The 17,389-nt window shown below is 34.8% G+C and overlaps 3 protein-coding genes and 1 pseudogene across 3 annotated transcripts; 2 read left to right on the top strand and 2 right to left on the bottom strand.

Annotated features, from left to right (window-relative positions):
- LOC108661407 lies at positions 1,237 to 1,872 on the bottom strand. Its single transcript, XM_018117988.1, has 2 exons — positions 1,690 to 1,872; positions 1,237 to 1,632 (listed from the first exon to the last, which is right to left on the bottom strand). The coding sequence occupies exons 1-2, from the start codon at positions 1,870 to 1,872 to the stop codon at positions 1,237 to 1,239; spliced, it is 579 nt and encodes a 192-aa protein (XP_017973477.1).
- On the top strand, positions 2,731 to 3,952 carry LOC18613158 (annotated as a pseudogene).
- On the top strand, positions 14,008 to 14,677 carry LOC18613157 (ethylene-responsive transcription factor ERF098). The gene has a single exon (XM_007050254.2). It carries the CDS (start codon positions 14,010 to 14,012, stop codon positions 14,463 to 14,465), a length of 456 nt encoding a protein of 151 aa, XP_007050316.2. The 5' UTR covers positions 14,008 to 14,009; the 3' UTR covers positions 14,466 to 14,677.
- LOC18613156 (ethylene-responsive transcription factor ERF098) lies at positions 14,992 to 15,543 on the bottom strand. Its single transcript, XM_007050253.2, has one exon. It carries the CDS (start codon positions 15,506 to 15,508, stop codon positions 15,089 to 15,091), a length of 420 nt encoding a protein of 139 aa, XP_007050315.2. The 5' UTR covers positions 15,509 to 15,543; the 3' UTR covers positions 14,992 to 15,088.

Here is a 17,389-nt window from a genome sequence, read left to right as displayed (position 1 = left end):
TTTGTTGAGGGCAATATGGAGCTGTTAGCTGGTGAAAAATCCCTTCCTTCTCTAAAAATTGAGAAAATTCTTGAGATGTGTACTCACCACCATTATCTGATCTGAGTACTTTGATCTTCATACCAGACTCTAACTCAGCTCAAGCTTTAAATTTCTGGAACCAACTGAAAGTTTCTGACTTCTGTTTCATAAAGAATATCCAGCAGAACCTAGTCAGATCATCTATAAATATAACAAAGTACCTGCTCCCATTTAATGACTCTTCACTTAGAGGACCCCCAACATCTGAATGGATAAGATTAAGCTTATCCTTTGATTTGCTAAAACTGGCAATGGGATAAGGCTTTCGAGTTATTTTTCCAAGCTAACAAGTTTGGCAAATAGGGCCAGATTCTGATAATTTGGGAAGCTTGTCTGCAAGACCTGAATTACTCAACTGTATCAATGAATTATAATTACAGTGACCAAATCTCTTGTGCCACAGAGAAGTCAAATTTGAGTGAACTTCTGTTGCCTGCAAACATGCATCTTTCCAGTTCACTGGGAAACAATTTTGTTTCATAGAGATGTTCATCATATATTCACCATTAGGAGCATAAATAGTGCAAGACCTATCTTTAAACAATAAGACATAATTATGCTTAAGCACTTGTCCTACACTTAATAGATTTTTAGTGATTTCTGGCACTAAGAGAACTTCAAACTCATACCTGGCACAAGAAGAAGTTTGAATTGGCACTAACCCTTTTCCTGTTGCTTGCAAATAAACACCATTCCCAATCTCAACTTTCGAACGGTATTGATCATCTATTTCAACAAATAGCTTCACATTTGGAGTCATGTGATTTGAAGCTCCACTGTTCAAAAGCCAAAGGCTTGCATCAACAGTTTTTAAATTTCCCGTTTGAACCATAAACAAATGCTCTTCAGTTGTTTCAGCTATCTCAACTGGTTCATTAGCCTTGACTTGAGTCTCAGCTTTGTTTTTGCAAACTCTCTGGACATGCCCCAATTGGTTACAATTTCTGCACCTCACATTTGGTCTAAACCTACAACTAGCCTCAGCATGACCCTTTCTCTTGCAGTGAGAACAAATATGAGCCTTGCCTTTTTTCTGTTGATTTCTGTATACAGACTGAACCCCTTTATCTTTCTCTTTCTGTTCAACAGGACCTTTTCTTGTGCTTGTCTCTCCCACTGTTTTTCCTTTCATTTTAGCAAATAGGACATTTTCAATTACATTTCACTTCTCATAACTCTCTTGTGTTCAGCAGCTTGGAGAGCATATGCAACATCTGATAGTGACATTTTGGAGAGTTCCCTTTCCAGAGAAGTAACTGTAGCTTCAAATCTTTCTGGTAGAGATACAAGAGCCTTTTGAACAACTCTTCTTTCTAAAATATCCTCTCCCAAGAGTCTGAGTTGATTAACAACTCTCATAAGTCTGCTGATGAAGTCTTTTGCATTTTCAGAATCCTTCATTCTCATTGTATCAAACTCCCTAGTCAAGTTCATAATCTGCATTTCTTTGGTTCTTTCAGAACCTTCAAACTGAACTTTCAGTCTTTCCCAAGCATTTTTGGTAGTTTTACACCCCATAATTCTTACAAACATAGCATCTATAAGAGCTCCCTAGATGTAAGACAAGGCTCGGAATCGTTTAGCCACTTCCTCGTGGTTCTACTTAACTTGTGCAGGGGTTGCATTATCCTTCAAAGTTGGAACTTCAGCTCCTGATTCAACAGCATCCCAGAGGTCCAAACCCCTAAGATATGACTCCATTTTCTCAAACCAAATTGGATAATTTTCTCCATTGAACACTGAAGGTGATTGAAAGCTGAATGCAGTATTTGATGGAGAGGGAGAGGCCATAGTTTTTCAAGTGAGTGTATGGTTTATTTCAAAGAAAGTGTTTCTTGGATTCAATTGTCTATACGGTCCCTTAAGAACTTAATTCAGCTCTGATACCATGTTGAGATTGCAATCAAACAAGGATATAGGCTACTGATATTAGCCTCTACTTTTGTTCATGAAACAGAGTTTGCATAAAAGCCATCAGACCTCTCTCATTTCACTGTTTTCACTATATATATTTACAGAACAGTTAACATGCACATAGAAACATCATCAACACTTGTCAAACTAAACAAATGTAAAGCATCATTTACAAGGTACATGCATAACACCACGTATGGTGTTCTTTGTACAGCACAACAAAAACAATTTCCTGCACAGCATTTAAGTAACAAAAAACCGTGTCTCTCTTTACTTAGACACTTGCAAGCATTACATTCAACATAGTTTGCTTCAATGTGCCGACATAAAACGTTCAGGTCTTTGTAGCCTTATAATTGTGTTGTCTTAAATCCAAGTAGTGGTTGATGCACTATGCTTTGCTGATTAAAGATACATATTTCCACAATGTTTCTCCTTTTCTGGTGTTGTTGTCGTAAGGAACTAGGGAACACTAGTTAACGACTAGTAACAAGACCTTATAGGTCTAGTTCAAGGAGTTCATACATTAGTTTCAAATTTGGCAACTATCATCAGAACATTAAGTGACATGTTTAATGTCTAAACTCTTGAGCCATGTTTTAAGATGTTCAAAGAGTTAAATTGTTACTAAATAGTTGCATCATACTTGGTTGATTAGATTTTCAAGGTTTTCTGTATGTATATAATGCTATGAACTGAATTTTAGTTCTTTTTCTCCTCCATGATGGCAGGTCTTACAGATTTCAGATCTGTACAAGGTTTTGATATGGAGAAAATTAGTTGTAAAGTGATCCAGATATATGGTAACTTGGAAATGCATTTTTGACATTCTTTATGTTGGTCCCATACCTAATCATATTACATTCATCATGGATGGGAATCGGAGATATTCAAAGAGGTGGAATTTGATAGAAGGAGCTGGCCATAAAGATGGATTTTCAGCTCTCATGTCTATGCTCAAGTACTGCTATGTATTCAGTGTGAGATATGTAACAATCTATGCCTTCAGCATTGACAATTTCAAGCGAAGTCCTGAAGAAGTTCAATCTTGGATGGACTTAATGTTAAAAAAGGTTGAAGGGTTAATTAAGGAAGAGAGCATTGTCAATCGTTGTGGTGTTAGAGTTTACATATCTGGAAACCTAAAACTCTTGAGTGAACCTGTTAGGTTGGCAGCTGAGAGAGCTATGCTTGCCACTACCAAGAATTGCAAAGCAGTTTTGTCCATTTGTGTTGCCTACATTTCCACCAATGAGATTGTGCATGCAATTCAAGAATCATGTGAAGAAAAATGGGATGAAATTACTGTAATGAATTCAAGTGGAGCAGGTTATGGTTTAATCAGACTTGGAGGGAATGAACAAAAATGAAAGGAATCACCTTATAAAACTTACTGATATTGAGAAGAATATGTATATGGTCGTTGCACCTGATCCTGATATCAAAATACATACTTCTAGTGAGACACGCTTGAGCAATTTTCTTATAAGGCAGAGTGCACACTGTTATTTGTATTCTCCTTCAGTGCTTTGGACAGAGATTGGTTTTCGTCAATTTTTGTGGGCCATATTGAATTTTCAGCGAATTCATTTTTACTTGGACAAGAAAAGGAAGCTATTATAAAATCTTTCCAGATTGATGGTTTGCCTTGCTTTAGTATTGGTAACAGGTTCCAACATAAGCTTGGACTTTTTTGGTGTCATTGCTGTTGTTATATAACTGAGAATACATTAAAATCAATTGATTACATGTGGAGGAACTCCTTACATGCTAGGATGTACGTTAACAAGCAAAGTGCTTTTGGGTTATTCACTGACCCTTATACTCAATAAGCTAAGAGGATGGTGATAGATGAGAAGCAAAGAACTTTATTATACTTTTTGTTTGAGGGCGTGTATTATCAGGTCTGTAACCCATGCAAATGATCTGTTTACATCTAGAACTGATGATTGTGCAATTTCTTTCTCTTTCCTTAGCTTGTTCTATTTCATTTTCTAGCTTGTTATTTTTAAAGCTGAGATACGCATGTGCTTGGTAGGCAAAACATGAGTTGGAGCTTTTCGGTAAAATAAAACCGCATTAGTAACTGATCCAACCGGGAATTAATAAGCTGTTGCGCTCTGACTTGGACAGTTCTTTTGGTTTTATATATAACAACCGCCATGAAACTCAAGGTTGGTCCCCCTTCACTTTAATTTTTTGTGAAAAACAAGTATGCCGCATTCAAATGAGCAGATTTTAGTTATTTCTTAATCTGGCTGGATATTATCTAGGTTGAAATTTGCCTATTATATATTGTCTTAACATCAATTGTGTATGACTACTAAAACTGGCATTCTTGATTTAGGAATTCACTACTCAATATCTTCAGACCCAAAAAGGTTTTCCGTGCTTAAGATACGACATTCATTTCTACTACAGAGGGACCTTTTTTGATGTCTGATTCAGAACAGGTTGGGTCTTCCTATTTTTACCATTCAGAAGATTGTTCTGCCTGTCTTGAGTTGTCAAGAACTTTCTTGTAGTTTTATCCTTGTTCTTAGTCCATTTTTTTGGTATACTTGATGAAATTATTTACACTTTATATCTTAATAAGTGCGAGGGAAAGGAAATCGGGATTGTTTTTTTAAAGCTGCTATAAAAATATGGTTGATTTTTGTTAGGCTACGGTGAGATAGCTGCTAAGATTCCCTTCAGGTTTTTCAAGTCTTTAGATCATCGCATTTTTGGAGCTTTGGTTATTATGTTAATTAAAATTTCAAAGACGAAACTAAAGCTTTATAATTATACCAACCATTAATTCCCAGCTGCCCAAATGGTTTTGCCCATTCTGGCAGGGCATTCTGTTTTGGTTTGCCCCACGTTGCTCTATTCCAGTTCCTATTTCTTTTTGTGATGAACATTTGCAAATAATGCGGGGAAGAGCAGCCAGGTGCATTGTACTTGGAATCATGGAATAGCCTTCATGGTGAAAAGATGTTTAAAAACTTTGGTGCATGCTTATTAACGATCGGAAGCACTTTTTTGAAATTCTTTGACTTTTTCTTTTTGCTAGATATTTTCAGGAGGAGCAATCAATCGTCTGAATTCATTGCTAATTTCCATATTTTCAATCAAAGAAACATTTTCCCACGATTCAAAATTGCCCAACCTTCTTTCTACTTTTGATTTCTACAACAGTTGTTAGCGTTTGCAATTGGTTTCTTCTGCTTCTGCATTATGTCATTTAATGGTATTAATGATCACTAACACAGTGAGCAAATGCCAAGTTCTCTCTCATCCACTATCTGTATTTATGAATTGTTCTTCTTTTGGCCAAGTTTCTCTTTGATGCATTTAAGTGGCATGGTTGTGCCAATATTGTTTCAAGGTGATTGATTATCCAAATTGGTGTAAATCTAGAAAAATGAGCAACAAACAAACTAATAGTGATCAATCGTGTTCCCAAGGAAATCAATGGGATGGCAACGTAGTGATAAGCATGTCTTCAAGAGCTACTTGTGCCGCCACTGTGGATGGAGTTGGATCGTTTATCCCAAGTCTGACTTCTGCACAACTTTAGTAACTACTAGTTGTACTAGGCAGTCATGAAGCATCAACAGGTAACTGTTGTTGATTTCTCACACAAGTGCACGTATCGTTAATAAGTAATATAGTAATGAAGTAGAGTATCGTTTCCACAAACAATTATTTAATTCCTATTGTTAACTACTAAAATTATAACACCCTAATTTTATCCAAACAATTAAAATAAAAAAGAAAAATTAAAACTAATAAACTGAAACTAAAATTAAATAGTAAATAAAACTCACTTAACTATCAGACCTAAGATTATGATATCCCTTAATACTTCATCTGATTATTGTTTCTCTTTCTTAACTTAGTTTAATGGATTAAGTTACTAACCTAGAGTCTTAAATTGTTTACAAGTCTCTGTCGAGTTTCTCATAAAAATACATTTCCCAATTAATTTACTATAAGTCTATGCAAATTAAATTGAAGAAAGATTCATTAAGTTTATGCTCTAATCTTGGCTACGTATGGCTTATAGGTGTATATCTATCCTATATGCAAATTACACCACCTAATCAACTAAGTGCATTCGATCATACGCTATTCTATTCAAGGTCTACCTAAATCTCCTTCGTCAAGGTTTAACCTAGATTTTCAATTCAATCTAGTTGGTGATCAGGCAATTAGAAGTATTAAGAATATAATAAAATAAACAATTTAAATCTATCAAACATAAGTAAAAGAGAGATAAATAAATAAGACTACATATTGAGTTCAATCATAATCTTAGATTAATGAATTAGTTCCCCATCAAGTCACACATCATCATTGAATAAAATTCAAACAATAAAAACAAACTAAGAAAATAAAAGAATAATCAAAAAGATAAAACTCAAGAACTATAATCTTGATCTTCCAAGTCTTCTCGAATTCTTTAAAATCTTCTTAGCTTCAATGACTTTGCGACTTGACTCTCAACTTTCAATCTGGTGTTTTTTCTTCTCTTTTTCTCCTCCGAAAGGTTGTTTTTATAAGCCTTGAAGTTAGGCCAAGTTGGATGGAGAAAGAAGTCAATTTTAGCTGGAATTTCCTCACCAGACTATATGAGTCACAGGTCTGCCCAATTAATTAACAGAAATCGTAATTGTTATCGGATTGCTACAGTATGTCAACTTCGATAAGATTTTTGACTATATTCCATGTCGAACTGGATGAAGTGTTAAACATGAAAGTTGTAGCTTTTTCTCTTATCTTTCCAATGGTCTAACAATCGCTTCATTTGAGTCTCTGTAGAGAGAGTTATAACCAAAATACTAAAACATGTGCAGTGTAAGTCTGCACCTTGAAATTGCTCTCTTGTTTTCACTAAAATTCTTCTTTTATCAAATACCTACAAAAGTACAAATAAATCAATAACAACTTATCTTAACCACATTAACACTAAATTAAGTATAAAACTAACTAAGATTAGATTGACTCATCTAAAATAACTAATTTAAAATAATTAAATAAAACCTACTAATTTCTATGCATTACTACAAAAACTAAGCTAAATTATTATCAAAATTAAGCTCAAATAACTCTATATCATAGAGTTATCACACCCCCAAACTTAATATTTTTCTAGTCTTCGAGCAAAACATAGAAAAGAAATTAACTTACGAAAATTAAATTTAGTTAATGAAAAGTAAAATAAATATAGTTACTACTATTACTATTACTACTACTATTACTACTATTAGAGACAAAATGCACCAACTCAGTCATTTCCCTTAATTTCCTCAAAAGTATGTCTATCAATCATTAACTTAAGGAAAAATATAAACATCATTTGAATTCATGTATCAATTCTAATGCAAGTACATTCTAAAATGGATTTTTCTCTGTGTGTGTGAAATCTTTTACCAAGAATATCATGACATCCGGATGAATTTTTGCCAACACAAATTTCAAATTAGTACTAAATTTTCATAGGTTTACTTTCATCTCTCTCTCCACTAATGTAGACTAATACAAAGCTAGGGATCAATAAAACTTTATAAAGCTTATAATGTAGGGCTAGGGTTAAGGTATGATAAAGGATATTAATGTGGCTCAAATTATCCTATGCACATAATTATTTTAAGACCTATATATAAAGCTCTATTCTCCTTCTCCTAGTACACTTTTTCTTCCACATTTGAACTTTTTTTTTTTTTTCAATACATTTTTTTTCACAATTTCACACCCACAAACTTATTTTCTTTGTGTTGTAGGTAGTGGGGTTATTTTTCATATTTTGAACTTTTTTTTTCATATCAACATCACCTTTCCACCTTTTTCAACATTTAGCTCAATTTATATTTCCTAAAATAATATACATGCTTAGGAGTGAGGATTGCAAAATTGAAAAATTAATTTTAAATTTAAGCTCAATTATTATGTAGTTAAACAAAGAAAAGGAAAATTAGGCTCAAAAAGGGTATACTAGAGATAAAAATTTAACAAAGTTGACTTTTTAGGCTCAAACGATCCAAAAATGATCTAAATCATGTCCCTAACTAAGTATTGCCTAAGATTTCGTCTCGAGAGAAAATCAAACAAATTCTAGAATTCATGACATAATTTAAAATTCATATCAAGATAAACTTTCTCTAGATATTCAAGATAATTCAAAGTAAAAGATATAGTGCTCAAAATTATGAAAATCACATCTTAACAATGATATTTAACAAAAATATTTAGTATAAATCCAAACAAAAACTTTATTCACCAAAAGTTAAAAATTCAAGACAATTAATTATCATCATTGGATAGAGAAATCATAGAAACAATTTTCACAACTTTACTCTAGATTCTTAAAATTCAAACAAGAAATAAATTCCTTTACCAACTAATTCTAAATTATTTATAAATCTAGATAAATATGCAAATAAAATTAAATCTAAAACTTTCACAAAATATTCATCATCAAAAAAATAAATTCACCCCCCCCCCCCCCAAAAACTTAAACTAAACATTGTTCTCAATGTTAGAAAAAATAAAGAAATGATAAAGAATACTTCCCTAATGATTGGATAAATTTTTGTAAAAGCTCTAATCCTTCTCCTCCTTATTGTCATCTTTCTCATTCTCACTTCTAGGGAAAAAAAAATTTTTTACTACAAAAAGAAAATAAATAAAGGTTAATGTAGAAATAAACAAATAAAATAAAATAAAAATAACTGAAAAGAAAAGATGGGTTTTATTGGGTAATGGATGGCCCAAATAAAAATAACTTTATATCATAGAGTTATCAGTAATCCATCTGTAAACATGGCAACCTCCAATTTTTTCAGTGAGAGAAACGATGAATGGGTTGTAGATACAAGAGCCACAAATCATATAACCCACAATATAGACTCTTTATCAAATGTGGTATCTCAACCCAATATACCACCAGTACAAATTCCTAACGGTGAAACAATAGAGGTTCATGCTTTAGGCCAAGTTGCTCTTGGAAAAAGATTAATCCTTGAGCGAGTTCTTAGGGCCCCTAATTCTTGCTTCAATTTATTGTTTGCTAATAAATTGACACATGATTTACGTTGTACGGTAACTTTTGGGTCGAATTTTTTTTATGATTTAAGACTTACCTTCGAGGAAGCTGATTGGAGTGGGTAGAAAGCGGAATGGTCTTTATTACTTGGAGCCAATGAGAGGGAACGAGCATTGATAGCTAGCGATTCGGTTAATGCAAGTTTATGTTATCGACACTTTGGGCATCTACCAATAAATCACATTCCTTTGGTTCCTAATTTATCCATTTCTTCTTATTGCAAAAAAACCTTATTTTGTGATGCATTTTGTAAAACAAAACAAACACAATTATCTTTTCCCATCAGTACAAATAAGACTATGCATTCCTTTGACTTAGTACACTGTGATATTTGAGACCCGTAGAAAATAAAATCATTTTCTAGATCTCACTATTTTCTAACCATAGTAGATAATTTTAGTTGAGCAACATGGGTCTTCCTCATGAAATACAAGTTAGAAACCAAAACGTATCCACTGTAATTTTTTAATTGGGTTTACACACAATTTAACTTGCAAGTTAAAATTCGACTAATGGACAATGGCTTAGAATTTACTCATGTTTATTTAATGACTCATTATTTTGATCATGGCATGGAACGTCAATCTAGCTATACAGACACACCACAACATAATGGAGTTGTTGAACAAAAGCATAGGCATCTTTTAAAAGTTGCACGAATATTACAATTTCAAGCTCATCTTCCTATTTCATTTTTGGGTGAATGTGTTCTTACTATGCATACTTGATCAATCACATGCCACTTACTGTTTTACAAAAAAAAAAAGACTCCATATGAGGTTCTACTTGGAAAACGTCTCACACATGATCATTTGAGAAGCTTTGGATGTCTTTGTTATGGGAATATAACTAGCAAGCCACGTGATAAGTTTGCTTTACGTGCTAAACTAGGTGTTTTTGTTAGGTATCTTAGTGGGAAAAAAAATACAGAATTTATGATCTTGAAAGTAAGAAGATTTATGTTTCACGAGATGTTCATCGTTTAAAAGACATTTTTCCATTTGTAGATTCTTCAGCAGCAAAATCTATACAGTCAATTGATTTGGGTCAGACTACTAAATTGGATAGTCCATTCAACCATGCAGTGCCCAATGTGACTGATCTTGGGCTTAGCGAGTCATCTACAAGCGTTAACCCAACTACAAGCACAATTGGGCTTGTGTCTCAAAACAACAGGCTTGCAATAAACAAACCCACGTTGCCAATTGTTGCACATGAGTCTATTACAATTGGGTCTACCTCATTCCCTAATTCGCATGAGTCTTTTCACTAGTCAGTGTTGGGTTTGAGTCAATTAAATCTTATTTTTCAGCCATAACAACCTCCTCATCTGACCTAATTGGTTTCAACTTTGTTAATGAGTATGAAAATATTGTTTCAGAAGCTCTTTTTATTTTAGACAAACAACAATGGCAAGTTTCATGCTCCTTATCTAGTTATGATTATATTTTACCCCCTTCTCTCGCTCCTCCGAGCATCACACCGTTCCTTTCTCCTCATTTGGCCAACTCAATGGTACATCCTCTCTCACAATTTATTTCTTACTCTAATTTTTCTCCCAGTCACATTACCTTCTTAGCAAACATTTCATCCATCGATGAGCCGAAATCATTTTTTCAAGCAATCAAACATGTGCATTAAAGGGAAGCCATGGAGAAGGAAATTGTCGATTTGGAGGCAAATCATACTTGGAATTTGCAACTCTTACCCCTTGGTAAACTGGCTATTGATTCAAAATGGGTTTACTATGTCCAATATCAACTAGATAAAAGTATTAAGCGTTATAAAGCGCGACTTGTTGCTAAAGGTTACACTCAAATTGAGGGTGTTGACTTTCATGAGACATTTGTTCCTGTTGTCAAATTAGTCACCGTACATTGTTTGTTGGCACCTGCTTCTATTAAGCATTGGGAATTACATCAACTGGATGTGAATAACACCTTTTTACATGGTGACTTGGAAGAAGAAGTCTACATGAAGATCCCACAAGGGTTTGCTAAATAGGGGGAGCAGCGAGTTTGTTGATTACGAAAATCTATATATGGACTTCGTCAAGCATCTCAAAATTGGTATAACAAGTTTACCACTTCTCTTCTTGCCATTGGTTTTCGCCAATCAAAGGCGAATCACTCTTTGTTCACTTTTTCTTGTATGGGAAAATCCTTTATTATAATTCTCATATATGCTGATGATGTTATCATCACGAGAACAGATTCTGATCGTATTTCTAAGCTGAAACTTTATTTGGATGCAAAATTTCACATCAAAGATCTTGGAAAATTCAAGTATTTTCTTCGAATTGAAGTGGCACGTTCTCCAACAGGTATTGCACTAAGCCAACATAAGTATGTACTTGATATCTTAGCCGAGAGTGGTCTCACAAGTTGCAAGCCAGCCAACTTTCCCATAGAGCAACAGCACAAGCTTTCACTCGACTTTGGTGAAATTTACGTGGATCCTGAGCATTATCATTGCCTAATAGGTCGTTTACTTTATCTCACTATCACCCATCCAAATATCAACTATGCAATGCATTATCTTAGCCAGTTTATGGATGCCCCACGACAATCACATCTTGATGTTGTTCATTAAGTGTTGCATTATCTCAAAAGAACCCCAGGACAAGGTGTTTTGCTTCCTTCGAATGGTTCACTGTCTTTATGAGCATATTGTGATGCAAATTGGGTAGGATGTCCGACTACACGCAGATCCACTATTGGCTATATTATCTTTCTTAGGTCGTCTCCTATCTCATGGCGATCCAAGAAACAAACAATGGTTTCTCGTTCTTCCACTAAGGTTGAATATTGAGCCATGGCCACCACCATTAGTGAGATTATTTGGTTAATACAACTTTTACGAGATCTTGGAGTGACATACACAGTAACGATTCCCTTGTTTTGTGACAATTAAGCTACTATTCACATCGCAGCCAATCCGATCTTCCACAAACAAATGAAGCACATAGGAATAGATTGCCATTTCATCCGACAACACATTCAGTCTCAAACTATTGTTTCTCGAACTATTTCGTCACAAAATCAATTGGCTAATGTATTCATTAAAACACTTGGGTATGATTGATTTCATAAACTATTGGTCAAATTGGGCATTTTTACTGTTCATGCTCTAACTTGAGGGGTAGCATTGGAGGATTTTTTATTTATGAGATTTATTCTTTTATATAATCTTTTCTTGTTAACTTTTTTTTTTACTTGCACTCCAAGAAAGTTTAAGATTATAAAATTTTTTTTTTATATTATTTACTTTATTTGTACTCTAAGCAAATCATATATATATATATATATATATATATATATCTTCTCTTATTAATGAAAAGTAAGAGTTTTTTAACACTATATTTTTTGAGTCATTTTACTTTTTAGCTTTTACCACGCGCAAGTAGTTGAAGCCCAGGTGGTCCTTGAAGAGGGCAAATCTCGCTGAGTTTGTACATTTGGCTTTCTTGTCCAATGATAAGGTAGAAAGAGGCCCCGCTTGAAATTGGGAGAAGAAAAGTCCAAACTCCCTCTAGGACCTGGCTGGCTTGTCTCGTCAGCTTATGATAACGGTTTGAAGGGAGGTGTTTTCCATATTTCCGTGTAGAAATAAGCCCTTATCCCCAGTGATAGAAAAGACCAAAACAAAATCTGCTCCTAGTCCTCAATTCTAATGAAAAAGTATACATGTGATTGTGAACAAGCTATGACTTACCTGAAACTAGAATATGCAAAAGGCCAATGCAGATACAGTCGTCTTCTTCAATGGCATGACAACCTGTTACCTGATATGCATATTAAAATCGGTTATGTTTCTTGTTATGAGCCTCCTTTTCTCCCCTCCGCTTCAACTATAATCTCTTTTCTGAATCGATCTAAAGCAGGATGTCAATATTATTTGTTTGCCTCATCCATTCATTCACTTTTTTGTAGACAAAGTAGCTGCGATCACCAATCTAAGGAATTCAAACTAAACAAAACAACTCCTGTTAATTTGCTACAAACTCTAATCAACCAATCTTACAACCCTTTGCTTTCCAGGGCACTATCTTAGTTAAAGCACCATTTTAACATATAATTGTGGTTCTTTCTAATTCCTACTGCCTTGGTTTTGTCCCGGTTACAGCTTGTTTGACAACTTAATTCGATTCCACTATTATGTCTCAATTATTTTCGATAATCATCATCAAGTGACATAACCATGGTGATCAAACATGTTGACGCAATCAAATTACCTCATCCCCTACACGAAAGCATGACAACTCTATTGTCAAACGAATCAAATTGAGGTAAGCCATCTGATCTCACCTTGGACTGTGCAGAAATTGCATTAAGATATTTATTAGTCTTCCCGAGGACCAGATCCAACCTCATTAGATCTATGCTTTAATAAATCGAACCATAACAAAGTAAGAATAATCTGGGGAAGATGACCATGAATTCAGCAAACGTAATGGACTCACCTCACCGCTAACATCACTTATGCTTAGGCAAAGCAGAATATATCCTAGGAATTAAAAATGTTGCAAAAGAAGTATTTGTTTTATCCTAAACATTGCTGTTATGAATGTATTAAAAGGAATAGTTAATTGAAACGATTAGCTTATCCCTCGTGACATCACCACCAACTTCAACCTTTTTGATTCAATAGGCCCAAAAAAACTAATGAATTGGAAAAGACAAATAAGAGTAAACATTTGCCAATAATTTGTTAAAAAATAAACACAAAAGTGAACTCATCCTTTGTCATTGCCTGAATCATCCTTATTTGTTGCACCAAAATCTATCTCTGTCTGACAGATCTTTGGCGCGTTGAAAACTTTGGCATTCGTTAATTGGATGGTCTATGTCAATCTGTCCATTTGTTTATGGCCTAGTTGCCACTTAGTATAAATGCCTGCTCTGTTTCAAACTCAAACAACGCCATGGAACAAAACAGGAAGAAAGTTGAAGAGGGAGAGTCCGGCGTTCGATATAGAGGCGTTAGAAGGCGGCCTTGGGGAAAATACGCGGCTGAGATTCGGGACTCGACGAGACATGGAGCTCGGTTGTGGCTGGGGACTTTTGAGACTGCAGAAGAGGCAGCTCGAGCTTATGACAGAGCTGCTTTTTCAATGAGGGGTCCCTTGGCTATTCTCAACTTCCCAGATGAGCATATTATTACACTCACAACTGCTAATTCTGCTCCTCCTCCTCTCCCTTGTTCTTCTTCTTCTTCTTCTGCGTCAATGGCTGCTTCTTCTTCTCCTTCTTCTTCTTCATTCTTCGAAAATGTGGAAAGTAAGAAGGACCATGAAAATCAAGTTCTGGAGTTGGAGTATTTGGATGACAAATTGTTAGAGGAACTTCTTGATGTTGAGAATAAAACCAAGAAAGAATGAAACATTTTTAGTTTTTTCCTTTCCCTTTTTCAGAAGGGGTTGCAGAATTCTCCTTTTCAAACAGGATTAGTTACTTCTTCCCCTGTAAAACAACACCATGACTCTATTTCAATAACTTGTTCTTTGTAGCTATGAATTGCTATAATCATGAACTAGTGGTTCACTTGTTAGTTAAATGTGAGCTATGGAAATATCAACATTTTCTTTGTCAAGTTTGGCCTTGTATCTTTTCTTCAAAAAAGCATATAAAAGAACTGCATTCAAGGGCCCATATACAGACCAGGAGTTGACTTTGCTTGATTTGGCTCGCATTTAGTGCATTTGCTTTATTTATGTTAATGAACTCACTTGAATCATTATCCATCAACTCTGGCCTTTTATGCTAGAATTTTCCTTTATCCAGAGCATGTGTTTTTGACCTCGACAGCCACCACGCGTTACTCTCGGATTCCGAGTCTCTGTTTGATGTTAAAGATGACTTCCTTTGAGAAAAAAAATATAAAATTCATCTAAATTAAGGTTTTAATAATTAATACAAATGCAGTTTCCATAAAGATTTCCCTTGGTAACAGGGGAGAAAATTATTTCCATGGTTAATTAATCCAATACAATAAGAACTAATTCTAAAGGCGCTGCCTATCATCTTGGGTTTCAAGAAGATCCTCTAACAACTTGTCATCCAGGTACTCGAATTCTATAACTTCACTCCCTCGCCCTCTAGGAGGATTCCCTCGACCAACCCCATAAGTAGATGAAGAAGCTAAAGAAGGTGGAAGGGTGGGATTATGGGATTGATACTCGTTCGGGAAGTTGAGAATAGCTGAGTGACCCCGGAAAGCAAAAGCAGCCCTGTCATATGCCCTTGCAGCCTCTTCAGCCGTCTCAAAAGTTCCTAACCACAGTCGTGCTCCATTCCTCGTTGGATCACGTATCTCCGCCGCGAACTTTCCCCATGGCCTCCGGCGAATTCCCCTGTATCGAACCTCCGCGTTTCCCTTCCCATTGTTCCCGGTGTTCTTCCCTCCTTGATGAGAGGCTTCCATTGATTGGTATATTTCAAGTGTACAATGTAAATTTGTTGTATGGAATGTTTAGGAAACGGGTAGCGCTTATATATGACATGAATTATTATGTATTGTCAAAAGGGGTCAATGGCCCTGAACGCAGCATGACCAAAGCTAGGTCATACCTGACGGTTGGAACTTGTTCTTGCTAGGAAACTTCCTAGGATGAGGTGCTAAATTTCGATTTGTTCCACGTTATTTGAGGCGCTAACCACAACTACATCTGAAAACTGGGGGTATTAATAAAAGTAATATTGGCATGTATCTTAAGGTCTAGTGGGAGCTGGAAAATTTGGGAGGGTGCATGCATGATGCTTTTGCTGACGAGTTTCTTTCGTTTGGCGTTCTAGGGTGAGCGGATTTCATCCTTCATTTGCAAAAAGCTGCCTTTCCTTAATGCGGTTTCACTGTTACAACTTACAAAATCATACCAACAATTACAAATGACTATTAGTCAGCCAACAATTCATTGACTTTAATTTGTCCATGGAGCAATCAAAAAAACTGGTCAGGCGCGACGGACAACTGTGAGCGTTTTCCTAACATTTTGAGCCCAAGTCCGCCGGCGCTCCCCAGCCACAAACAAGTGCCCATTAGGAATTTGGCACCATTTAAGCTTCTTTCTTTCTTTTTTGACAAAAAAATGCTCTCTATCTAAATATTTTATGTTTGTGCTTATAGGGACATTTCAGTAATATCATAATTTCAAATTGGATAAGGAGTGGTCAAGCCCCAATTCTTGGACCAGACCTCTTTCACCAACCTAACATCTCTTGTTCTGCTTTGTATTTTCAGAATTCATACAAACTTATTAAAAGGCCCATTCTAACTTCAACAAATAAAGGCCCTGAGTGAGCCCAAGATAAGAGTCCCAAACTTCAATAAATAAAGTTTGAGATTTGATTTTACCACAAGGATTTCATTCATTCTTGTATTGCTAAAAAAAATTTACAACATTCTATTACATATTATAATAGTTTATTTTCTATATAAAAAGATTATAACTTGAGAACTTTTTTTTATGATGTAGTTGTTAGAGACTTAATCATATGATTTTTTTTATCTTTCTCGTCTACGTCATAGTAAATGCAAGTGGAAGACGAATTTTATAAAACATTCAAAAACGTTGAAATTCAAAATATTCAATCTAAATAAAAAAAAAAAGATCAAATTCAAAATAGCCAAAATGCAAAATCTTATACACAATCATAACAATATAATTTTGATAGTGTTAAAACAAATAAGCAAAAGTATAACTATAATTTTATATCTCAATGTGCCTCTATGATAGGTTTTAATTTGTGATATTGAGTTATATGTCAAGAGTGCATATTTTTATTCAAATCAAGTCAAGTCTCTTTTCACTCTTTTTTTTTTTTTTCCTTTTTCCTTTTTATAATATTAAATGGAGCCTTGAACTTGTCATCACATTCATTATTTAGGTAAATAACTCGTTTACATTCATTTGGTGAGGTTAGCCGAGGGATAACCAATGAAATAGAGCAAGGGCTAGCAAGTTGCAACAGAATTGTGGGAATAATAATTTGTTTTTTTTTTTTTATTTGGTTTGTTCAAAGGGTCGTGGTGTGGTTTCGTTAAGCAACTTTTGCCTGTTTATTCAATGGGTCAAAAAGCTCCATTCAAGCCCAACCAATTTGAAAGGAAAAGCTTAACCGACAGCCCAAGCTGTAATTATTCTTTTTTTATTTTTTGGAAAAAAATTGTAGAGTCAAAGGGTTCATTGGATTTGTAATAGGCATATACCGAATTTATGCTTTATGAATGGTAGGAGAACAACAATGGAACAACATTTCTGCGACTTCTTTGGCCTTTTTTGTTTTGTTGCAAGCTCTTTTGGCT

This window comes from Theobroma cacao, chromosome 1 (assembly GCF_000208745.1).
Source record: "Theobroma cacao cultivar B97-61/B2 chromosome 1, Criollo_cocoa_genome_V2, whole genome shotgun sequence".
In the NCBI taxonomy this organism is placed as follows: domain Eukaryota; kingdom Viridiplantae; phylum Streptophyta; class Magnoliopsida; order Malvales; family Malvaceae; genus Theobroma; species Theobroma cacao.
This window is presented reverse-complemented; position numbering and strand designations above follow the sequence as displayed.